Genomic DNA, 25,722 nt, shown 5'->3' with positions numbered 1-25,722 from the left:
GTGCAGCTATGGGGAGGGAATGACTGGAATATCTCCATTTTTGTTTATGGCGTATGTTATGTCTGATTTGCGTGCATCATTCCACTTCCGTGTAAATATAAGGTGGTGAGAAGGTGGACCCAGAAATTCTGAATTGTTGGGGTCCACGGGAAACAATATTTAAGGACAGAGTCAGGGACTCCCTGCATGTTAAACTGGGAATCCAGGGAACTATAATTATTAATGTGCCACAAGTCATAAATAAATATTAAATAGTTGTAAAAGCAATCCTGATGTTAGCCCCTGATGTTTTTGTTATTATCCCACAAAGGAGCTATTAAGTGTTACAGGTCTTCTGGCTGAGCAGGGAAGAAATGTCTTATTCTAATGTTGAAGAGATGGCTTTAAGGAAGACGAAGCAGCTCAGAAAGCAGAGCAGTGGTCCAATTGTGACGGACCCAGAGCTGCAGACAAAGTCACCTGGACAGTTTATCATGTAGGCAGATCATATAGAAAAAAGGAGGTGGCAGTTACTGTAAAAATCTTCCCTTACATGCAATATATGCATCTTTCCCCTCTGCCACATTAATTAATCTATGGAAGTTGAATGAGAATACGTGTGTATGCTTCAGGAGAGAGTTTTCCCCTCATGTTAATGATGTACTTCAGTAGTAAGTTAGTTGTGGGTCCCTCTTGCTTATGAAGGAGAGAATGTCAGAGTCCAGTAAAATTAGTGGATTCAGTCCCATGAACTTTAATGAGATTTGGTCAGCCTAATAACATGATGTATTGTTACTATCAAGTAAAAGCCAGAATCTGATAACAGCTTCAGAGTACAGTTGCAGGCCAGTTTTTAACACTCTTCTCTAGTTACATTAAGTATATAGAGTTACCCTAAGCAGAGACACTTATTATTCCATCTTGTTGAATGTGTTTATTTATGAGTATAGAAAGAGAGATGTCTTGGCACCTGTCATTGTTACAGACAGAGGGGAAGAATTATTTTGCATTGACTGATGCTGGCAGAAGTTCCTGTTCAGATTTTGAGTTGGTCTCCATGGGTAGCTCTCTCCATTGGATGTTATGTAGCTATGGTACCCATCTGCGCCCTCATTTAAAAACAAATCACTTTCTAATAATTTATTAGTACTTTTGTACTCTTGTCTGTATTAGAACTTCTATTTATAGATTTTGTGATATGCTCCAAAGATTCAAGAAGTCCATCAGAAAGAACTCATTTGATTCTCCAGTGTGGAGTATACTATAAAACCTGCTGCTTTCATTTACATCATATGAGTTGTAATCTGAGCTTGACCTCAAAATGGCCTTGTTGCTGGATAGGTGAAAAGGATTTTTGTTTAAATTCCATTATTTTTAATTTATTAAGTGTCTAAAATTAAGTTAAAAGTAGACCTATTGCCATTCTAGTATTGCTATTTGTAAATATCAAGTGATTGCTCAAGGGCATACAAACTTTATGTGGTGCAAGCAAACTGGACCCAGCGGCAGCTCTTACAGTAATAGAAACTAGGTTGAACTCTGGATTTTCACTCACATAAATTGGTTACAATCAGCTGCTAAGCAAAGAGTTTATACTTCAGGGATGACATTTTCCCCTCTTTCTCCTGCCAATGCATCTGTGTGAGCTGTTGAGGGTTTTTAGTATTTTACCTGTTATTCACTGAATGGGACAGAGGGAAGATAACTTGACTATCTTCTTTTTCTTATTCCACAAGTTCCCTTGTAAGTGAAGACAAAACCTGCAAATTTTAGCAAAACTAAACCTCTAGAGAGTAAATTTCAGAATGCCTGTTTACATTTCTTTTCTGACACATGTTTATGGTGTAGCACTTTGTTCAACCCTTCTGACTCAGAAGCGGGAGTGGGCCCAAGAGTCTTCTAACATGGAAAATTCAAATCTCTGGATGTTTTATAAAGAGCCAGATTACATCAATCTGAGTGTTTTCCACAACTAAATCAGCTCTGGCAATAGTGTTCTTGCAGTGTCCAGACAAGATTTCAGAGGGGTTGTGGGAGACATCTTAAATCTTTCTGCATTCTGGTGGCAAAGAGAGTGAGAAGATTAGGTCTCACTGTGAGCGTTTGCTCACGAAGTGAAACCAAAAATGATTTCAATCACTTTGTGTGAGAGGCAAGAGTGGGAATAGAGAACAAAGCTTACCCCAAAGCCACACGATGTGACCACGTTTCCACTTCAAGGAGCAGGCTGTAGTAGCTAGCGTGTGAGTGTTTGTGGTAGGGACAAGATTGCACTGAGCTGCTGCTGTGGCTCCTACTCACTTTTCCAGCACAGCAATAGAACAAGAGTCTGAGAGCGAGCAGGGGAAAGGCCTTTGCTTTTCCTGTGACATTTGAGGACAATTCCTCCCCCTGTGCAGGCAGGGTGGTGGGAGGAAGTCAAGGATAAGGGCAGAGGCCACTCAGTGATGTTCCTGGCTGTAATTAGGGATGTGCAAGCTGGTGGATGCATTTCCTGAACAACCTCTTCCACAATTTGAGTGCTCTGACTATGAACTCCAGCATCTAGTCTTTTTTTTTTTTCTTTTTTCTTTTTTTTTTTTCCTCAAATGGAGCAAGAAAGAAAAAAAAGTTCTTTCCTCCCAAAGGAAAGTACTGAATTATGTCCAGTACTTTTATCCTTTTCACTCCCATCTGGTCTTGCAGAATTTCCAGTCTCCAGCAGCTGCTTCCCACTTTGGCAGCAGTACGTTGCTATAGGTGTGCTGCTGCACCCCAAAAAACCACCTAAAGAAAGGGGCAGTAGTAGGTTCAGCCTTTATTTCCTCCTGCTTTAAACTGGACCTGTACTCTATTGAAACCTGTGTCTAACTTTTAAAAATGTCTGAAATATATAATGGGCTTTCTGCCTTATTTCTGTTACCTGCTTCATTCTTGGTCATGGTTATATCTTCCAAAGAGTTGTCTGTCTGTGAATATGCAGTGCCCAAGAGTTTTGGCAGAAGTCAAGTCAGGTTGGCTGGTTTTGCTGTTTATTGTTTTATACCATAGATCTTATTGTCTATGTGCTCTGCATTTTCATGAAGGAAAAAAACATTTGTGCAACATCTGCTTTTAAAAAGGAAAATATGACAAAGAATCCAGATTTCACCCAAGAGGATTACCCATTAAATTATGGTTGCATTCAATTCTCATGCTAGTTCTTTTCCATTGGGTATTTCACCTATGAGGTAGCAGACCAAATGCATTTTAAAATTTAAATTTAGAGGTCACAAGACCCATCCTATTAATCATTTCAAGCAGCAGAAAAATCAAGCAGACTATGTATTTAGAAAAGAAAAAAGAGGATCCTGGAATGCAATCCTCAATGCCAAGTACACTTTGTATAGAGTACCATGGAAAAACAGCATTTAAAAACGGAAAGGTCAGGATCTTGACCTGGTTGACTTCCACAAATGGTAAAATATGCTTACTGTGAAAGAAGAGTATGTGCTATGGAGGTATGGGACATGAAAGTGAGAATTAAAAGCATGAAGACAATCTTGCCTTTAGTATCATCTATAAGTACAGTGAAAAATGTGCAGGTGGAGCACTTACTAGAAGTTTCAAGCTGCTCTGAATATTCCTAAATTAAGACTGTGATCACAATTACCTTAAGCTTCTGCTATTTTATATTTAAATTTTCTGCCAATTTTTTATACTAAAGAGGTGGTTCTAATGATGCACACTTGTCAAGTGCTATATGGAACAGAGAATTTCTCCTTTAAAAGGGAAAAGGCTGCTTGAGCTGTAGTTTAATTTGTGTGATTATGTGCACTTTCACCAATGCAAAATATGACAGAGATCTGGTTTTTGTGACAATGGACCTCAGTCTATTTACAATAGATTTGGTGTCAAAATTAAATCATGCATGACATTGCATCCATCATACCAAATGGAGCCTCTCAGCAATGTATGTTTAATGTAATTGATAATGGAGTCATATTTTGAAATTGAGAACATATCAATCATCCAGTGATTGAGATTAACTTGAAATTGATTTGACATGATTTTCCTTGCAGCTTCCATGTTAGAATTTTATGAGAATTTCCAAAATGAGCCTGATGACTCGACATAGAAGGGATGTGAAGAATGAGTCTTAGAAGGGCTGCAGTGCTCAGGGCTGCCATGCTTGAGAATTCACGACAGCTTTGCAGAGAGAAAGGTTTAAACACCAAACTTGTTATTTTCTGCACACTTAAGAAAAGCACTCTGTATTTAACAATGTCTGTAGTCCTGTGAGTGCCTGAGCACTTACAGGATGAGTGTCTCATGAATCACTGAGTAATGCTTCTGCTCCATAAAGGTGCTTAAATCCATGTGTGAATCTTCTCCTAAGAGGCTAATACAGCTGTCACAAATTCAAGGGTTTGCATTAGCACAGCTGAAGTGAAAAGAACTTTTTTTTGTATGTTCCAGCTAGGTGGTTATAATGCTGGTCTGAATGCAGTGTTTGAACGCTGTATGAACAGCATTGCTCTTGCACTTTTACCATAGTAAAGGGGAAAGTATTGAAACGGTTTATTGGGAGAATGATTAATGTGAATTATACAGCTGACCAGAAAATGGAATACAATATTTAGATGGAAATTTTTTATGAAACTCCAGCTTTGAATGAGACTATTCTTACAAATATTTACATATAGACATAAATAGCCTTGTTACTCATTTGGACCTTGTGAACTAAATATTTGAACCCCTTTATACTACACCCATGGTGAAGATACAGTTTTTCCCATCCTCTGGAGAAAAATCAGATAGAGAAGATAAATCCTGTGGAATAGGAATCAACACAAGTGTCCAGATTATTGCCTTAACCATTAGGTAGTGCCCTCTCAGGTTTAAAACCATGCCACATAAAAACTGGCAGTAAATTTTATGCCTATTCATCATGCAAAGACACATTACCCTAAAGAAACTGGTTTGGATGAATAAATGCTTCTTGTAGTATTAAATTTAAGGTGTTGGGATGGGAGAGGAGCTTATCTCTAGAGTTCAAACCATGAATGAATTCAGATCCACAAGACATACTGGATTTTCTGGCTGCTTATGTGATTGCATGCCCTGGTCAAAGATAACAGTAAATATGTATATATCTTTGCTTTCATTTAAACTGTGCACTTGAGTACTTTGGAGGCCTTTAAATATGGAGGGGTTTTTTTAACCCTGCAGTGTTCTATTCTTCTTAACTTCTTGCATTTAACTCTCTAGAAGGACTAGAATTCTGCCCTGGCATTGTAACAAAATATGAGGCCAGACTTGATATTCTGTAATTAAGGAAAGACATTCTGACCTTGCTGAACATGTAAAATAATGACATAGCCTGTCTTCTACAAGCAGTGTATTTTCCAGCAAGAAGAATTTATAAAAAGGATAAGGGCACTGCTTGCCCAGTGTTTGAGGTTTAACTTAACTACTAACTTGATCCTGATTCATTAAAGGCATACATGTGTTAATTGATTAATAAAAACAGTTCCACTGTGATCTGTCAGTTGTAACTCCTCAGTGATGAGCCTACATCCTCACAAATCTAGCAGAAATAATTAAATTTATATGCATTCACAGAGTAGGTCATAGCATGAAGCTTGAAATATTTAAAGCCACCCGGTGACCCTCTTACTTGCCTTGCTAAAATTGCCCTACTGATGCCAACGATGCTTCTACTCAGGCAGCTACACCCAACCTGGTGCCTTAGAGAAAGGGTAAATGAAGAGCTGGAAAATTATTTCTCTTAATATCCTTTATGCCATGAGCCTGTTTTTACAGAGTGTAACCTTTGCAGCAGAGTGGGCCTATATGTGTAGATATTAAAGGCATGTGCAAGAGTATTACTTTTGCAGTTTTTAATTTGAGCGTTGAAGGAGGCATTTTGTGTTTGCAGGTTTTCATTTCCTTCTGTTGCTATCTTGTGTTATGACACATTAAACTTCAAACAGATCTATCACCTTGAATTTGTTGAGTTCATCTGCTGTGAGATGAAGCAATGCAGATGCAGTGCAGGTATCAGCTGTGGAGGGAGAAAGCCTGCCCAGGCACAGCACTGAGGAGAGCTGAGCTGTGCTCCAGAGCAGCCACGGTCATCCTGGGAAGGGCAGTGCCTGTGAGCATGTTGGATGTCCTGTTCTGCAGGTGGCAGAACAATTAAAGATTGTGCAATGCTGTCATTTGTAGCAAATCAGATGCAGTGGCAATTACCTGGGAAGTGAAGACTAAAAAGTTTCTAAGTTACTGGACCAATGTAAAAGTCACTTTCATTTAGAATCATGTTAAAAGAGTCAACCTTCTTGTGCTATGAGTAGTGGTGGGGATTCCCAAATTCCATGCAGCAAACACCTGCATCAGCATTTAGTGACAACTTAAAACTGTACTAGAAGCTAAGGAAGGTGTCATGGACAGGAAGATTCTTTACATTGCACGCAGTAAAAAGTTCAAAGCCCATGAGAAAATGAAGCTACACTGTACAGTATGTTTTGGGATTTTTGCAGCTCAGATGATAAAAACCCACAGCAGTTAGTTTCACTTTGCACTTAGTGAGTGCTGATAATAAGACAGAAATGCATTTGTGGTCAGGGGAAGAAGAGGCACGGGTAGGGGAAGGTGTTATCTCAATGAAAAAAATGTTTGTCTTGAATGTTTGCTTGCACTAGCTTAATGGTATAAGAAATACATAAGAAATGCCTTTTTCACTAATCAAATTGATGACCATTTCAGGGACAAAGAAAACTTAGGTAAAATGTTTAAATGCACACACTCCTGAGTGACCTGTTGGCATGAACTAGAATCCCCAGATAACAAAGCTGGATGTCTGTGTTAGAAAACTAATGCATGTTAGGTAAGTTGTGCCAATACAGATATATAAAATGACAGATTTTTGTGATATTCTTCAAAAGGCAGCTCTAGAAATGTTAGGTTACCAAACATGCTAAAGAAGCAAACCTAAACAGAGTGTCACTATCTTTTGTTTTGCTGTAAGCCTGGGGGAAATGGTCACTGGGGGAAAGGGAGTCAATTCTTTGATGCATTTGTGAGAAAGTGGAACTTTTGTCTATTCAAGCTCACACACAGTTGTGTGTGTAAAGAAAATAGTTTTCATGGGCTTGCTAAACAGAGACAAGACTCACATGGCCTTGCTATTTAATGCAACTGCAAATTGAAGGGGTTTGCTTCTGATTACCAGTGGTATTGAAACAAAATTCTTCCAAGCATTCTTGAAATTTGAAAAAAAGTGTTCCAGATCCAAAGCCAACTTTGAGTGTGAAACCCAGTCCAAACAGTTACTGCCAACCATTTTATGCTGTGCTGAAATTGCTCTCCATCAGTGATGCTATATCATCCATCTCTCGGGGGCAGCCTTAAGTGGTTGTAGGAATAGGCTTCAAACTCATGTTTTAGGAATGACTTGTTTCTGTAAATAAAAATTTCTAGTCCTAGATCAATTGGATATCCAAAGTTACTCTGCTGTTGCTGCTATTTTACTAATGCTAAATACATGTTTATCAAGGTGTGACAGCTTTTTAAAGGTGGAGAAACTAACAGCTTATAGACACCTTTTTAGAAGAACCACATTATGGAGTACCCAAAATCAAATGGAAAACCTCTTAGGGAATGCAGTGGCCTTGTGTAACAACTGACTAAAATCTGAAAACTAAAGAACTTCTGAAATACAGAAGAACTGTGAAACACACACACAGAGTTACTCTTGCGTAAGAGATTTTGGTTAACAACCACATGCATAGAAAATCCTGGCCACTTGTGCTTTGCACTGTTTGTGACAATTTGAGAGGCTCAGCTTGTCTTTGACAGAGGTCCTTTCCTAGACTATCCCTGAATGTTTACTTAGGAGAATGATAATAAAAAATGTGTTCTATTTAATCCTACTGTCTTTTTTTGCTCATTTTTTGAGTATTTGTGGATATTTCTTGCTTCCCTGCAGGCTTGAAAATGTTTGTGGTGTAGAAAGAGCTGGCTCTTTTACTTCTTGATGTCTCCTAATAGATTTCAGCAGCCAAATGCTCACTGACTGCATACTCACTCAACCCCGGCTTGCCCATGTGCAGTTGTGAAGGGAGAAGTATTGTGGAGCACAGGCCTGACCACAGAGCTGACCACATCTGAGCAGGAGCTACAGCACTGTGCCCAAAGACAGGGATGGCTGGACATTTCTGGTCTGCTTTATGGTGATGATTTTCTTAAAACCATTTTTCAGAATGTACATGCGCATGCTGAATGGAAGAAACCATTAATTTTCTTTGTCCTTTCTCACATATGCAATGTGTGTTTTCTTTGCTGTCTGCAATAAATTGCAGTCAAATTTATCCAAAATTACATTCTTGTGTTGAGGCAGAATGCTTCCCTCATCTCTGAGGCTACTTATTCTTCTTTTTTGTTTCTTTGCAACATTAGGCTGCATTCCTAAAATTAGCCTTATATGGATTGTTTGCAAAATGAATGGAGTCTCCTTTTTCATCTCACAGTTAAATTTCTCAAGATATCTTTTCCAATCCAGTAGTATTTTCTTATTGAGCTTTAGCTTCAAACAAGTGTCATCTCCAAGATATTACAATGTAGCACCTGTTGCTTGGTAGAAGTGGCTAGACTAGAGTACTTAATTGTTTTAAGCCAATTCTGGAGCACACTTTAGATAATTCACTTTAGGGAAACATTTTCTTTGCAGGGCATTACTTAAACTCTGTTATCATTGCTGCCTTTGGGATCTTCAGTAAGCTTGGAGGAGAGAACTGGGAGCCACAAGGAGGCTGCAGTGAATTTGTACCACACTGCAACCTGCCGTGTCTTACAGACAACTACCTCAAAACACACACGGGGCATCTCAGTAAGGATGTAATCCAGGATTTCTTGCAACACTTAATTCCCTAATACAAGGTCTGACTAAATGTTAACTGACTCTTTTAGGTTTTGTGTTTTAGCACCTTTGCAGCTTCAGCTGTTGCACTCGCACATGTACAGTAGTGTTGCCCTTCAGGGATTGCACCTGAAGCTCCTCGGGTTTTATTTCAATCTTTTCTTATGGGGATTGCCATGCACTCAGGTGTGTTATCTCTCATAGTTACCTCCTTTCCCATCCCTACCAGTTTAACTGGAGAAAGAAAACTCTGCATCAGAGAGGAGAATGTAAGTATTACTGTGCAAAGAAATTAAGACACAGTGCTCGCAGCAATTCTTTATTCTCCACATTGCAGCTTTAGTGTTAAGGCATAAAGCTGTGTTCCTACTAACAGAAGTTATGATCGCTGTTCTGGGGGCTGGGAAAGCTGTGACTATTGTGTAATTTCTGTGGGCTTAAATGGCTAAACTTAATTGTGGATCGGCTGAGTTTTCCATGGTGAAGAGAGAGGGATGCCATTCCAGCTAGCAGAAGGACTGGGAGACATCCAGCCTTGATCTGTGCAGGGTCTCCTTGCTGCTTGAAGGATGCTTTCTAAGAGCTCAGCGGACGGTGGTGATGACCAGAGAGTAGATTTCTCATGAAACCGGGACACCACTTCAGTTTCATCCCCTGAACCGCGGTCCCCACCTTAGCAAGTGGTTAACACCAAGAATAGCTCTTCCCGTGCCAAGCCCACCCGCAGCCTCGCGGGGAGAGCATCCTTTGGTGGCCACACGCACGGACAGCGGTGTGGCTGCGCCGGCCCGGCCCGGCTCCCTCCCGGGGGCCCGGTACCCCTCGGTGCGCAGCCGTCTCGGGCAGCCGGGGCCGTGCCAGCGGCGCCTCTGGGGCCGGCGCTGCCCCGGCGCGCACATGGCCAGCGCGGGCGGCGGGGGCGCGACGCTGCCCCGGGGAGGGTCGGCGGGCGGCCCCCGCCCCGCACACCTCCCCCGCGCGGGGGGAGCGGGAGGGAAACCCCCAGTTCCGCTTCCTGACGGCGCCGCGGCCCGGGCGGGGAGCGGCGGCCGGAGCGCGGGGCTGCCGGCGCCCATGGCCGGCGAGCGGACGCGGCGCTTCACGCGGAGCCTGCTGCGGCCGGGGCAGGCGGCGGAGCTGCGGCACAGCGCGGCCGCCGCGGCCGCCAGCGGGCGGCTGCAGCTGCGGGTGAGTGCGGCGGGGCAGCGCCCGGCGGGGCTGCGGGCACCGGGCACCGGCCCAGGTGCGAGGCGCGCTCGGGTCCCGGGGAGGGCGCGGCGGCGGCGGCGGCGGCAGCCCCGGCCCGCCCGGCCCCGAGCGGAGCAGCCCGCGGGCAGCGCTGGCCCGCCCGAGCCGCTCCGCGCCTCCCCGCGCTACGGCCGACGGCTGACAGCCCTCGCTGACAGCCCCCGGCGGCGGCCCGGCATCCTCCCCTCGCCTTGGCCGGGTTTCTGTCCGTCCGGCTGCGCTTCGCGGTGGCGGGTGAAGGGAGCGCCGGCCGGAGCGGGACCGGCGCGGTGCTGGGGCCGGACGGGCGCGGGTGCCGGTGTGTGACAGTCACGTGAGTGTCGGTCCGCGCAGCCCGGCCGGCACCGCGCTGCCCAGGAGCGTGTGCGCTCCCGGGGATTTCCACTGGAAACCCCGCGCTAGGAGCCTCAGATGCCGCGGAAACGCAGAACCCGTTCTTCGTACTTGCGTTCGCGTTTAAAATGCACCGCATGAGGCTTCAGGCCCCGTGTCTCTCCATCAGTGCAGTGTTCTCCGTTACATAGTTGTACCTGAGTCCTTAGCTGGTAGGCATAGGTGGCAAATTGCTGGGGTTCACGAGCCTTTTCAAATCTCTAGGTATTTATGAGTCATTTATTAGCCAATTCGATATTAAGATTGCTTTGGACTTAAAGCTATAATTTATGAGACTTATATGACTCTTTAGATGATTAAGCATATCATTTCTGTGAATCATTTAATGCAGATAAATATTTTCCTTTTCTAGTTTTTTAGGCAAGACAGCTCATGAAGTAGAGGGAAAGTTTTAAGTGAAAGGTCATCAGTCACCAGTTTACCCTCCAGCAGTGCCTAGCTGTAATACATCCTCTCTGCATAAAACAGAAAGCAATTCTGCAAGTGTGTTCCCATAAAGTTCATGGGCATTTTCTGTCATCTGAGGGGTCTTGCCCTGTACAAATGGAAGGCTGTGCTAAAGCGACTGCTGGGCTTAGAGACAGCAGCCAGTTCACAGTTCCTAGTTACCTCTACATCAAATGTGAGTTGTTTTCTTTACATCACAAGATTTGAAGTGCTTTTACAGTCAGCTTTGAACGTGTTCATAAAGTATTCCAAAACTCATGATTTTTGAAAACTTAGAAGAAGTTACACATCTCTCCTGACTTTCCACAAATGTTGTGCATGCTATCAGCCTTTGTCAATTCCAAAGCATCCCTACAACTGCACCACCAACAGATTTACATGGTCCAACCTGCTGGGCACAGAGATCAGAATTTGGCTGGTGGAAATCCTCAAGGAACCAACATCATTGATTTGGGTTCTGACCAGACACTGTGCTGAGTCCCCTGAGAGGCTATGTTTCAGTTCAGGTCCCAGCTAAACTACTGGATTGTGTCATTGCATCTTGGAGTATTATAAATGAAGTTTTGTTAGCAATGTATTTTATATTTTACTCTGCTGTGCCTTTGCTGCAAGAATGCAGAAACAAAACAGAATTAAACTGATGAAGCAAATCTGAAATTGATGGTCTGTTTCCTTAGAGAACTGTGGTGTTTTTAATGTGTTGCTAACAAATCTTATACTGTTACCTCAGTATAGCATTTAATTACTCCTCGTGTATTCACATTGTATTTTATTCAATCTGTCTTTAAAACAATGAGACTTCAGTTCTAGGGTGACAAAAATCATCTGCCACTTCTATGAGTCTTCTGTGAGACTTCCTGTTGACTGATGAAATACACTGGTGCTGGATTTCATCAGGGCTTTTGATGCAATATGTGAAGCAAATACAGTCAGATGTGAAAAGATGGTCTTTGAAAGATACTGAAGTTAAGATTTGAAGATGCCAGACCAAATTCTGGTTTCACTTATACCGCTCAGTGGGATCACTTAGGGACTTCCAGATGTGTTTCATTCACCAGCAGGCACAATGGTTCTGAAGTCTGAGTTTCTTGCTGTGTTGAATATATACAGCTCTGGGGAATTTAATGGAGTTACCATCTTTTTACCATACTTTTTTGGGTTGCCAGTGATGTTGTCTCTGAAAGGCAAAGTTTTATAAAATGCCTTATGCTGAGGTCTCATGACAGAGTACAAAACTGTTCCCTTCAGGGTTGAATCTTCTCTACCTATATCAGCTAGATTGAGCAGAATCAACCATTGTATCTTGGCTAACAGGCAGATCTTGGCAGATGTGCCAGGCTGCAATTTTGGGGCTGCCAGGTGGAGCTCTGGCGTTCTGTCCTGGGCAGTGATTGCTGCCTCTGGATCTGTAACACAGAATGCCAGGGTGGCAGGTCTGCTGAGGTGTGCTAGTTCCCTCTATCCTCTGTGCCTTGCACTCAGGGATGCTGGGATGGCACGGCCATTGCAGTAGAGCTGTGTTGCTTTTGTAGAAAAGTTCCGGAGAACCTGAAATTTTTGGCTGAATTTCAACTGACATTTTGTACCAGAAGGGAATATTCCCACAGGAAAGGAAAATTGGGTGTATTCAGTAAGGTCTGTTGGTTCTCAGCACATCTTGCTCTGGATGTATCAGCACCAGATATTCCAGTTATACTAAATCTGGCTTGTGTTGGAGTGTCCTGAAAGTTGGCTCAGCTACTCTCAAGACTGCAAATAACTGGCAGCTACAAAGGAGGGAAAGCATAAACATGTAATGGTGAAGAATTATGTGTAAAGAGCAAAGAACTAAGCCTTCTGCTACTGCTTTTGTGTATGTCCTGTAGTGAGTTGCTGCTGGACTTCTGCTGGTAACGTTTGGACAGCACCTGCTCTCGGTGCAACCCTTCAGTTCAGTAGGAGCATAGGGATCAAATGTCTAAACTGTCTTACAGAAAAGTGAAATGTTGTCTCTTACAGCTGTTTACTGTTTTCATATAGATTGCTTCTTCTTTTGTGTCTTTTACTTTTGCTCATTTATTCATTCAATAGTTGCTAGTGTTCAGCACACAAATCTGTTTGTAAAAAAAGAAGGTGCCATTATAATCAGGAAAAATGAGCTAGCAGAAGTAAGGATGTTTGTCATTTGGTGTAGTATAAGAGAGGAACTTCTGCAGTGCCCTGAAAGATAAAAAGTGGAAACAGAGATTGAAGGTGGAATATATGTGTGTGTCTCACTGGTAGGGAGTAGTAACTGCAGTGTTTTGGCAGAAGTAACACATTCTACATTAATTACCCAACTCTTCAGCAGATGGGAGGAGTGGTGCTATCAGGTGTTAATGGTGTATGGCTGCCCTTCAGGTTGTTTCCATTGCCTCCTTAAGCTTTCAAGTAGTAATGGCAATTCACTAAACTAGCTGGTGAAATAGATCAGCATCATCTAGAAGGTAAATAATTTATTGTATTTTGAAACTTTCATGTGAAATTCTTTGTCTCTTCTAATAGGAAACACTTGTTTGAAAGTTGCTTTGTGAACACTTGCTGCCGCTGCCCAGGAGAGCTGAATAGCTGTGCACAAGAAAGGGAAATTAATATATCTGTTGTTTCACTGCAGCAGTATTCTACTGAAAGTTTTCAAAATGGAATGGACCAGTCAGTTCTCCTAGAAATCAGCTTGCTAACTGCTCAGCTAGTACTGAACTTCATGTTATACTATTATTTCCAGATCTCAATTAATTTGGCTAAGTACTGCTGGCTGCAGTCCTCATCCTTTACATAAAGTGTTGTGACATTGCTTTTATAAAAGAGCTGTGGCAGGTCTTGCTCCTCATCTCTCTCCCATCGTTAAACAAGTTTATAGCAGTCTGGAATTGGGCTGTTGCTCCACGTGTCTTTTTTTTGGCACAGGTTTCTTTCCATCCCACTGCAGCCAAGCACAGTTGTGGTGTCCAATCCCTCAGTGCTGGCTCTCTCTCACGTGGAAGTCTGGATTACATGGCTGTCTCTTCTGCACAGTATGGGTTCCTCTCTTTTTACCTTACCTGGAACCACCATAATTCCTCCCTAAAGGAATCCATCCCCTTAGTTTCCCATTTGTATTTCATATACTTTTACAAATTATAAATAACATCTCTGTTCATGTTGTGGTTGTATATTTCTAGCTTTGTGTGGATAATGAACTGCTTTGTGACTCCAGTGGTGTGTTTTAGTCTCAAGAAGAGTGATGTGTGTGGTTTCCAGCCTCACAGGGAGCACCCACTGCCTTGGTAGCTGGATAATGATACCAGAGCTTGGACTGTGCCTGCTCTGTATGCCCTCTTGTCATTATGTGATTGGGCTTGCATGTTGTGAATGAAATAGCACTGAAAACCCCATCTGTGGAGAAGGTACACTGCTACCTGAGCTGCTTCAAAGACAGAAACTACACTGTGAAGAAAGACTCCTTTCTTCTGAGGATATTCTAATGTCTTCTGTTGGTCCAGGGTGAACCCAAGTAATGCATTTATAAATGCAGGGAGTCTGTCGTGGTCTTGTACCCAAAATAGACTCTGTGTGCTTGTACACAGGTGCACAGGCACTGTCTTCACACACCTGCCACTAGATCTTTTGTCTGTTTCCCTGAGAAAAAGCCCCAAACTGGTGCAGTAATCTTAAGGGCATGTGCATACAGAGAAAGCCTCATCCTGGTCTGGTGGCTGGGAGAGTTTGTTCATGACAGCAGAGTAAGGGAGTCTCACCTGCAGGTCTGGAGCTGGAGTTCTGTTATGGCAGCCCTTGGCATTTGAGATGAGTTAGGGTTTGCTCAGGGCAGACAGCTTGACAGTCATGTTTAGAATGTTAACAACCTTGTGCAATTTTGAAATATTAAATAGCTTGTTTATATTTGTAATTTACCTGTGAACCTTGTTCACGAAGCTACACTCAAAAACTTACCTTTAATTTATAGCCTGTGTGACGTCCCTTACTTGCTCAAGCACAAGATCCACGTTATTTGCAAGTAGTCTCCTTTAGTAACCATTTTTTGTTGTTTAGGAGTGTCTGACAAGCAATTCTGTAGATGTTTTTCAGCTGGGGTATCCCAAGAACACTTGGTCTGGCTTGGGCAAGGATCTGATTGCTTTCAGCTGGCTGCTGGAGCTCAGATGTAAGGGCAAATCAAGCAAAGGGTACAGGCAAGAATGCACTACTTGCACATTCTCCAGCTGCAAGGCTCCCTCCTCTGCAGGCAGACAAAAGGGGCAAAGTCTGCTTCTGAGCAATTCTAGGAACTTCATCTGGCACTGGGGATGAAATTGATGCAGAAATGAGGAAAAGGAGATAAGGGAACAGAGCCTCAGAGAGGGTGGAGACAGAGAAGGGAAGAAAATGGTTTAGAAAGAAGAAAAGCATTGGAGAAAATGGGGGAAAAAAGAAAAGACTTTGTGGGGAAGGAGAGGCTGAAGAAGGCGATAAAACGAAGGAAAGAAACAAAGAGAGCTGCGAGAAAGTTTCATCAGGTGGGTGAATAACTTGTGCAGATAAGCCATTAATGTGCACCTCTGGGCTGTCATTTAGGAGGGGGGGAGACCCAGGCACTTGGATTTAATGTAGGGTTTTTACTCTTGTCTTGTGTCTGTCACTTGACCAACACTTTCTTTTGAATTCATGAAAAGTGGACTCACTTGAATTTTGAGTAACTCGGAATGCTCTCACTTTATAGAAGTTGCATAAACTTTTTTCCTTTTGCCTTCAAGGTTAAATAAGGGGTCTTGAGAGGGGGAGAATGAGCATCAATAGCAAAGAGAAGCTGGAAAATTAAGCCTTGTGTTGGCTTTGGAGGAGGATGGATACACAGAGAGATAGTTTAATATTGTTGTGGTTTCTAACAGGCAATTCTGCAGTGCATATGTCACTGCCAGAAGTCAAAACATGTTTGTAACTATTCTAGCATAAGGTCAAAGGCCTGTGAAGTAGTGACACAGATGTGATTATTTCACAAAGACTTGCTTGTCATGTGTATAATGTTTCCAGTTTAGGATTCCCTGCGTTTCACAGAACTCAATAATAATTTTCTCAATCTGAATTATACTCGCTGTCTGTTTTATAACAACTGTATATTCTTATTTTAGCAAAAGCCAAATTTATCCCTGTTTTTGTTGATAAGAAAAACAAGCAGCAGGAGCTAACTGCCCAAGTTCATGCAATAAATCTATAGTAAAAGCCCTAGAATGATTGATTGTCTCCAAGTTTATCCCCCTCACAGGCTGTCCTGCCCCACATGGATGAATAATTTGCCTGGCTTCATAGTTCCCCTAATTTCTTATATGGGCAAATTTTTCCCTCTCTTGAAAAATGTAAGAAAACCGAAGGCTGCCTCTCCTTTGCATGCTTGCTTAGTGTAAATGACTTCAGCTCAGGTGTCCCTTTCTGGGCAGAGCACAAACAGACAAATAGCAGGGCTCTGAGCTGCATTAGTGTTAGATGGTGATGTGTGTCAGTGGAGCCCTCCAGAGCTGGGAAGGCTTTTTCTACTTCTCTTTTCTTTCTCTTTTTTTATTTTAATTTCCCAAGTCTCCTTACCCCTCCTCCATTTTATAATTTGGGTGCTCAAGGCAGTAGTCTTATTAATTTTTCTCCTTCATATCAGTGATGCATGATCACAACCTAAATTGCATTGCTTAAATACATTTTTGGTAGACTATTTGTCATTTCTGGTGCTAGTTTTTCCTTCATGATACAGACAGGAAGAGGTCAATGTTGCATTTTTGTTCTTAAATTTGGCACAGGGTTCCCTTGGGGCCCTGGGGTAGGTGGTGCTGCCCAGCCTCTCCTTCCCAGTGTTACACTGGTAGCCAGCATCCAGCCTCTTTACTTGGGTAAAGTTACTTTTCAGCTGGAACCCAAATACTGCATGTTTTGGAACACAGTGTAATGTTTTGAGATGATATAATATAGATGTTGTTTAAGCTTGTATAAAAGTACATCAGATGGGGAATCTGGATGTTTGTGGTGTGTGTGGGTTCACACTGTGCAGACAGCAGTGTCAACTGCAGCTATTGTCACTGGATTCCCAGGAAAATATGGGGGGAGATGGTACCTTCCTGCAAGGAGAGTCTTCTACTGCCTCTGTGAAACAAGGTTTTATCTGCAGACCAAAAGAAAAAAAAAAAGGAAACCTCAAAAGTTGAAAGATACACTGTACTACATTTTAAACTCCTAATGCAGTCATTAATAAATAACAATTAACTTGCTGCTAGACTTTCTTCCCCTTGTTGAGCATTGTAGAATATTCATTGTGCAGAAGCTTAGTATGCTGTCAGCATTGCAGAGATTTTTTTAATTGCAGTGTAGTTTTTCCTTCATGGAGTGTGGAGGAAGTGGAGTGCAGTTCTGTCACCGAGTCTGACAGGGGCTCTTCAGGTGGGAGAATAATGCTGGCTGACTTAAAGCAAACATGATCCTAGGTTCCTTTGACATGTTGACCTAAATTAAATGATGTAGATATAATGCAATTTAATGAATGCAACTGAATTGGATATGATAGAGGGGAAAAAAGGTTTCATTTTTTTATGGGTTGCTGTTTATCACAAGAGTAATGCAGAAATATTCTCTCTGAGAGTGGAGTGACTAGGAATGTTTAGAATAGCAAAAAGAAAATCCGTTATCTTTGTATTTTGGTTTTTAAATTGTCATTGTCTAAGTGAATTGCTTGCCCATGCTAGATATACCTGCTTTGGTAACCATGTTTAGGTTGATGACTTTGAGGAGTGTACTTCTAATTTATAGGCAGGAATGAAATTCTGGACTCTTAAGTGTCTTTTGGCTCTGCTTTTCTAGGGCTAAATTAAAAGTTCCCCACATGGGGAGCCCAATGGCTCTGCAAACAAGGCCTAGATGCATCTTTTATCCAAAAGCTGCCTGGAACATGTCAACTAAGGGTTAATGTGTCTATCTTTTGATGCAAACTCCTCAATGATCTTTGTTCTGGATTGGGTTTTTCTCACGGTTTAGGGGCAGAGGTTGACATGGTTTGAAGAAAATGAATTTCTAAATATTCTCCTGTGATCTGAGTGTTTGCCAGGCTCTGGGACAGAAAAAGTGCATGGCAGAGGGACATGAGGAGAGAGAGGGGGAAGACTGCTGTGGTATCCTCTGGCCACAGTGGTGTGTAACAAAGCCTTAAACTACTTTTTCTGCCTCTTTCTTCTGCTGTGAGGTGCTTGTTGCAGCTTCCTCCTTGCCCACTCTCTACTCCCTGCCTTCTTTCCTCTTAGTCCTTTGCAAGCCCTGGCAGCCCTGGGGGGAGTCTGAGCCAAAAAGTCAACAGAATAGAGGAAGGAAAGGCTGCCTGTACCCAGACACTGTGCAAAATGTATGTTCAGTTGGAGGGAGGGCAGGATGCCAGTCCTCCATCCCCCTTCTCTCCCCTTTGGAAGCAAACACAGCACTCCTTTCCGTGCTGTGAGTAGGTGCAGGAGAAAGGATTCAGAGCTTGTTGAGTCTTTGAGTGAAAGTGGAGGGCTGAAGTCAGCCTGGGGGCTATTGATTGGGCTGTGCTTGTTTAGATAATGTCATCTTTGGAGCCTGTCCTGTGAAAGAGCTTTCTCCATTGCTGTGCAAGTACCATGGCACAGGCCAGGCTTGATGTCTTTTGTTAGGAATGCCTCTGTTGCATTTCACAGGCCATAAATAACTTGTGGTATTTGTAGCAATCTCAGTCTCTCTTTGAAGATACAAGTGCACAGCCTTTTCCTTGGCTTCTCTTTTTTTCTTCTTTTTTTGTTACTTAGCCTCAAGTGGTCTCAAGTGTGAAAAGTGGTTCAGGAGCCTAAATTTGGCCATCCTGGGGATAGAACTGTACTTTGGCTTTGAACTTTAAGCTATATGGAATGAAATACATAAAAGTTTGTTCTACTGAACAACAGTGCATTGACAGGAAGAGACCTTGGGAAAACAAGTCCTGAGTCATATCTCTGGTTCTGTGTGCAGAGAGAAAGGGAGTGATGAGTCAGTATTAAAACTAGTAATGATCAGACGTTGATATTCTAGAATATGTGGTGTGTGAATACCTTTTGTATTCACATATTTGCGATGCATAGTAAAATATGTGCTGAGCCATCATGTTTCTGTTGCCAGTATATAGGCACATGTTTTCCCCTCCAATTCATGGGTGGCAGGTGGACTTCCAGCAGTGGATAGAGAGCAAGTACAGAAGCTATGCAGACGGGAAATATCGCTCACAGCTCTCCTCTGAAAGCGAGTTGCTGAAAAGCATCTGCCTGTTCCAAAGCTGCATCTCACTTCAGGCAACAGTTGCCTTTTACATGAGTAACAGTTGTCTTTTTCTTTGAGCTGTGTGATTGCACAGTGCCTCTGTTCTGCTGACACCCTTTCATTAAACAGCTAAAATCTCAAGCGCTGATGAAAATGAAGTTGTACAACATTAAGTAGGGTTGAATTAGACTGGTCTCTTTAGTGCTGAATGAATTTATCCTCATTGCTTCCCCTGAATCAATGAAAACTGGTTTGAAGGTTTTGTAAGAGAACCTACAAAACAGAAATCCAGGACATCCATGAACAGAAATTTGGCTTTTCTGGTCAAATAATAACCTGTGATTTAATAGTTAGGAAATCCCTAATATAAGCAAAAAAAATTGTAGTCAAGGTAGATGATTACTTTTCTTCAGGTGTCTTTCAGAAGACACCTGCTTCTTTTTATATTTCAATTGCATACCCAGTTGTTTCCATGTTTCTGTATGCTTTCTAAAAGAAATGGAGCTCATGTAACACACCAGCTCCAAGTGGTTTAACTCCAATTGGCTTGGAAATGGAGAAGATGGAATGGTAGTTTTGGGGAGGGGGAGGTTTATGTAGCCATGATAGTTCCAGCTGGCTGGAGATGTTGGCAATGAAATGCTTTTTGCCTTCTATATATTCTTTCCTCAGAAAAGGTGAGGAGAAAGCTGTTTGCAGAGGGGTTTCAGGTGAATGTTACCAGGCACTTGTGTTGCAGTAAGGATGGGCAGTAGTACAGCAGGACACAATGTCTTACATGCCTTAATGTGAAGTTTATCTCCTTTTTTTCCCTAGAATTTTTCTTACAATGAGAACCCTTCAAAACCACTAGCCATGGCCTGTGTGTTGCAGTTAAATATTATCTTTCTCTCATTTCTCCATTCTCACATCTGCCCCCTCCCTGCTTTGCTGCCCTCACCCCTTCCAGTCCTGGCTCCTTGTTGTGCTTTGTGTCCCTCTCCCACTTGTCTCAGAGCCTCTGTTAATGCCTCTCTGTGCAGGGAACAGTGTGTCAGTTGTGTCAGGCACCCTATCTCTGCCTGCCATCCATGCCACATTAAAACCCACTTCTTCCAGGAATGTTCCTTGCCAGTTCTGGGAGTGAGTAACCTCTGTGCTGCTCCCCCCTGAGCAGCTGCCCCGTGCTGTCTGCCCAGCCCAAACGGGCAGTGGAAATCCTTTGGCTTTGGTAATAGGGCTCTCCTCTGCCTTTAGTGTGGGGATTTGCATTGAACACATGGGTTTGTGTTGCTAGGTGCTGTTTGAATGACTGTTCACCAGATAAAATATAGTTCAAATAATACTGAGGGACTCTTCTTGAAAGAACTTTCCTGTGTCTGTTTCCTTAAAGGAAGCAGTGGTTCCCTGTTCAGTGTAGTGTGAAAGACAAGTCCATGTTGTGATGTGTGAATATATCAATGGATTTATACCAATTTTAAAATCTACTCAGGTTTCTAGGGCTAAAATCAGTTTCCTTGGAATAATGTGGCATGCCTGGTTTGGGGTGTTTTAAGACAAGAACTTTGCATTTAAATTCCATGATGATGGCTCCTGAGCTGTGCTAGAATAAGGTATAAGGGCTGCTCTGCTTGGTCTTTGTGCCTCAAGGCTTCTGGGGTTCTGTTTTCTACCACTTTTTCCAAGTGTGTATTTCAGAAGATCCTCATTCTTCATCCTAAAGGATCTGTCAGGGATTCAGATAAGAAATTTGAGTTTCTTTATTTTGGGGAAAGATTTTGAGTGATCAAGAATGGGAGTCAGCAAGCGACTTGTAATTAGAGCTTGAAAACTGAGGTGTGAAATTTCTATGATGCACAATGAAGGGTTGCTGCTCAGTGTGCCTGTCATCATCCCAGCTGCAAGTCCTGAACCCACCTTGCAATGCAGCTGGTTGCTGTTAACATCTATGAGGTAAAAAAGATAATGCAAGAGAGTTGTCTGACTTTTTTGCCAGTGTCAGAGCTCCAGACATGCCCCAGAGCCAGTATGCCAAACACATCCTGCTAGCATTAGCTAACACGGACAATTTAACAAATACTTTTTTCTGTCATAAGGGTGCAGAAAGAAATGAAAATTGAGCCATGACTAAGGAATAATGCATTCTAGTTGCTATTATCATGGGCTCAGCTTAGCAGATTTTTTTAGCTTTTTCATGTCTGTCTGTGAGATAACAGGAATAAAAGCCAGCAAAGTGCAGTGCTAATGGTATGACTGCTTTTAGACAGTTTGGCAGGAAACGCTGTTTCCTGTTCTTTTGATGTTCTGTTGACTTTGTCATAAATATTAACCCATCTGGGGCTTCAACATTTGTTGTTATGGTGGCATAGACAATGTCAGTGACAGCCAAATTTAAATGTAGTTGTTCCTTTAAGTAGATTGAACAGGTCCTGGTAAAAAAATGCAGAATTATGCTGTAGTTCTTTTGACTGCAGTGTAACATCTTCAAATTTCTGTTTGCATAGTCAAGTTGGAAAGTGGGATTAGATTTGCCTTTAAAATATAGGCTCATGCTGGTGTGGCTTGCTCTTCTGGATCAGATTAGAGCTTCCAGAAGTCTTGTGTCACAGGCAGATGCCAGGTTCTGTAGGCACCCAGTTTGTGGTGGTTGGGATGGGACTGGTCCAGCCTCATCCCCATGGGCACAGCTGTGAGCAGCAGGTGAGCAGCACTGACAGCAACGAGCCAGGGAGTGCCCAGGGGCACTGAGCAACACCAAAGGGAGCAGAGGGCACACAGGGGCACTGCATGGACAGGGGGGGATAAAAGGCTGGGTAAAGAACAAGAAGGGCAGATGCTTGCAGCCTTCTGAAGTGCCCTGATGTTACTCTGTGTGGGCAGATGCCTGAAGCCTTCTGATGAGGTGAGGTGTTGCTCTGGATGGCTTGAAGCTTTCTGAAATTGTGTGGTGATACTCTGTGTATGGTGGCTGTCTCAACTGTGACACGTGCTGTGACAAGGTTCCTCAGCACTCCAGGTAATGATTGCAGTGCCATTTGATGTGCTTGGCAGATCACCAGATAAATTTATATTTGTAATAGGATGATAGATCCATCTTCTCCATTACTTTCTTGAGAGGAATTGTGTCTTTGTCTTTTGAGACCCCAAGCAAGTGCTGTCCACAGGGGTGTCAAGGTCCCTTCCTACCCAAACTCTTGTGTGATGGAGGTGAACCCCTCAACCTTTCACCCTGCCTGTTCCTCTTGGCTGGCACAGTCATGTGAGCCCTGGTTCAGCAGGATGGCTTGCTTAGGGCAGCACCTCCTATCAGGGTGCACCAACCAGGCTTTTGGGGCTGGCTTTTAAACTCGTTTTTTTTCAAATCAGAGATGCTGATAGATGAGATTTGAAAGGCAGAGGGTGCTGCTTGCCAGAGAGCTGGGATCTGCAGGCACGTTTGTGCTGGCTGCAGGACATCTCTAGGTGTCTCCCTGGAAATGCAGCAGCTCCCATTTCTGGTGTTTGTGCATGGCAGTGCCACCGTGCCCCAGCATCTCCTCAGTAAATTGCCAGCCTGATCTTTTGTGAAGAGCAGTCGTGTTGCATTTACTGCTACTGCATCAAGAGTGAAGCAATGATACTGAGAGTGAGTAATTGTAACCAGGTCTGCCCTTATGCCTGGCAGTGTGTGTTTGGTGTTTAGCTGTAACTGTTCCTAATTTGCTCAGCTGCTTGACAAAAGCATAAATGACATCGAGGTGAGAGTTCTGTTGGCTGCAACTCTGTGTCACCATGAAATAATTGTAACATTACATAGAAAGTGATAAATGATTGTTAACTTTAATTAGAGCGCTAATTATATATTGGAGTAAATTTCAGCAGAAATGAAAAATTGCTATCTCTGCATTTAAATTTCCATCTGAATTGTAAGAGAAAGTTAAGAATACTTTCCCTTTGTGTAGGAAAGGGGTGTGTTCAAAGGGAATGTGCATGTACCATCATATTTTCACTTGGATATCGCATGTTCTAATGAAAGCTTTGGCAGCACCAGACTTCCTTAAAAAACAATCTTTTGGGTTAAAGTTCCCATGTTTACTCTGTAATATTTAAATCATACACTTATGCATTTTCACTTGTTCTACTGGAGCTACTTAAGAACAGAACCCTGTTGAATGCCCAGCTGTCAGCAGAAGAATGAGGGGGTGGCCTAGGAAGTTGGTCATCTGTTTAAAAATCTAATTGCATGTGGCACACTGGGAACTGCTTGATGCCCTGAAGTAAATCAATACCTTTGTGAGTGTAAATAGTTGTGATTTCTTGGAAAACACTATCTGGCTGATCTCTATTTCCTGTTTGAATGAGAAGTCCTGAAAGACTAAAAAGAGAAGAGGTCAACACTTGGATACCTAAAGTTACTGGGATCCTTTGGAAGTTCATTTGAGATGTGTCATAATAATCTAGAGAATGACATTGCTTCTGTTATATACTCGGTAATTTTTTTAAGGAATGTTCAAAAGTGGTTCTGTAAGAACAGGCTATTTTCATAAGTACCAGTTAATTTTACAAAAAGTCAATAGCACAATCTATTAGGACTTTAATAATAAAAACAAATAAAAAACAAATCGGACATTTCAGTTTCAGTCAGTGAGAATGAAAGCTCTTTGCACATATGTGTATTTAGCTCATAGTTTCTACTCATATGTTAATCTCCTTTGGAGTTCAGTATTAGTCTTTCAAAACACACATGTTACTAATCAAAATATTATTCTTCTAAGGATTTCTTCCTGAAATACCAACCAGAAGACATATGTTTATAGAGACTGTGTTAGAACTTAACAAATACAGGCCAAACAACTTATAATTGGCCTGGTTTTGCTTATTTTGTATTTTGTTGAATCAACAGCCTTGTGGATGTGAATGTTAATGGATGCCAGAAGTGTAAGGTCCGTTAGTTTTAGATTTTGTATGATTTTATTATCTTCTGGAGGTCAAATAAAAGAAAGGGAGTGAAATCCTGACAGGAGACGTGAAATGAAAACCACATGTTGTACAGAAGAGCTGTCCAGGGGACAGTGTCACTCATTAGCTGCTACAATAGCTGTTACTTGGTTTGATATAGTGAGCACATTGTTGTGCTATGACAAAAGCCCAGCAATATTATTTCTAAAAGGGGCAGGATGCTTTTGGATTGGTTTGGTGCGTTTTGTTTTGCCTTTTGGGGTGCTTTTTTTCTTTCCACGGTGATAAGGGCAAAGCTGTGGGTTTCAGGCACTTCCTTGGGTGTGGTGTGAGGAGCTGTGTGTGAGCTGCTCCTTTCTGAAAGGGTGACAAGGTCCCAGTGTGAGTCTGAGGGACCCTGTCTCTCTTCCATGCCGTTGTCTGGGTGGTCTCACTGTTCCCTTGGGCAGCCTGGGCTTCCTGGCTGGTGTAAAGCAGGAGGAACATGAGCCTCCCTGAGCTTCTGGATGCGCTAAGAAGGAGAAGGGTTTGGGGCTAATCAGCCCCCACACTGCAATCAAGAGGATGGCTTCTCTTACAGTATTGGCACTGCATACACACAGATCCCTTTTCTTGTCTGCTGAGGGCTGATGTTTGTGCCAGTAGGATTCTCTGTAGGTGGATTGCTCTGTAGAAATTAATATTTTGCCCTGTGTGCTTTAGCCCAAGAAGTGTCATGGTTAGGTGATACTTGACATGGTCAAACAGGGAAAAGGTGCTTGGCTGGCTGCCCCTGGACCTGTCAGATTTGGGCAGGGTTTTTTGAGTAATGCATAAACAAACAAAAAAATCAAGACAGCTCTGTAATATTTATAGCCTTAAAAACTTTCAGAGAGTCCTAACTCTTTTCTTCTTTATTTTGGATTCTTGGCACTGATAATAAAAAAGGAATCTGAAGCCACATTATTATACTGCTAGTAGAAACAATCCGTATTCTTCTTGTGGGATCTTTTCTGACAGATACAAGGATACATCTGCAGCTGCTGTATTTGGGGGAGTGGGGTGATGGGAGAGCAGCACCTGAGACAACACAGTTTCTGCTGGCCCCATGTGTACAGATTTTACTTTGCATTTCTTTTTTTTTTACTATGTCCACATTTTGTGCCTAATTTTCCCTTTTGCAGCTGCAGAAGCTTATGCTCGGAAATTGAATGAGATTGTTCCTTTTGGTTCCTTGCTTCTGGCTGAACTCTTTGTATATGCCTCAAAGTGAAATTGCCTTGAAATAATAAGCAGGGATTGTACAGCTGACTTAAGAGTTGAAAGAAGCCTGATTGGGAGCCTCTTTTGTTCATTTCTGGGCTAGTTTAGAAGCAGAGCCTTGTGTGAAGAGAAATTGTATGGCCTGAATGGCCAGTTCATCACTGCTAGCCTTTGGTTTAAGGCTTTGGCTTACATGGCTCTTTTGCTTTGGTTGTGTTTGAGGCTGTCCCAAAGAGGGCACAAATTTGGGCTCTGGTTTGTTGGGTTGAAAAAGCCCTGTTCTTACACATTCATGAAATAACAGTTTTGGAAAGAACTTTTGGAGGTTGTCAGGTCCAGCTCCC

The 25,722-nt window shown here is 42.5% G+C and overlaps 1 protein-coding gene across 1 annotated transcript in view; it reads left to right on the top strand.

Annotated features, from left to right (window-relative positions):
- Positions 1–9,934: 9,934 nt before the first annotated feature.
- Positions 9,935–25,722, top strand: part of DOCK10 (dedicator of cytokinesis 10) — a gene marked incomplete at its 5' end in the record, with an annotated part of 140,721 nt that continues 124,933 nt past the window's right edge. The window contains one exon of the mRNA XM_084212507.1: positions 9,935–10,048. Within this exon, the coding sequence (XP_084068633.1) occupies positions 9,935–10,048 (114 nt within the window). The remainder of the gene's footprint in view (positions 10,049–25,722) is intronic.

The sequence above is a fragment of the Fringilla coelebs genome (assembly GCF_963513975.1).
Source record: "Fringilla coelebs genome assembly, chromosome: 10".
Taxonomy (NCBI): domain Eukaryota; kingdom Metazoa; phylum Chordata; class Aves; order Passeriformes; family Fringillidae; genus Fringilla; species Fringilla coelebs.
The sequence above is the reverse complement of the archived record's forward strand: the minus strand, read 5'-3'. Positions and strand labels throughout refer to the sequence as shown.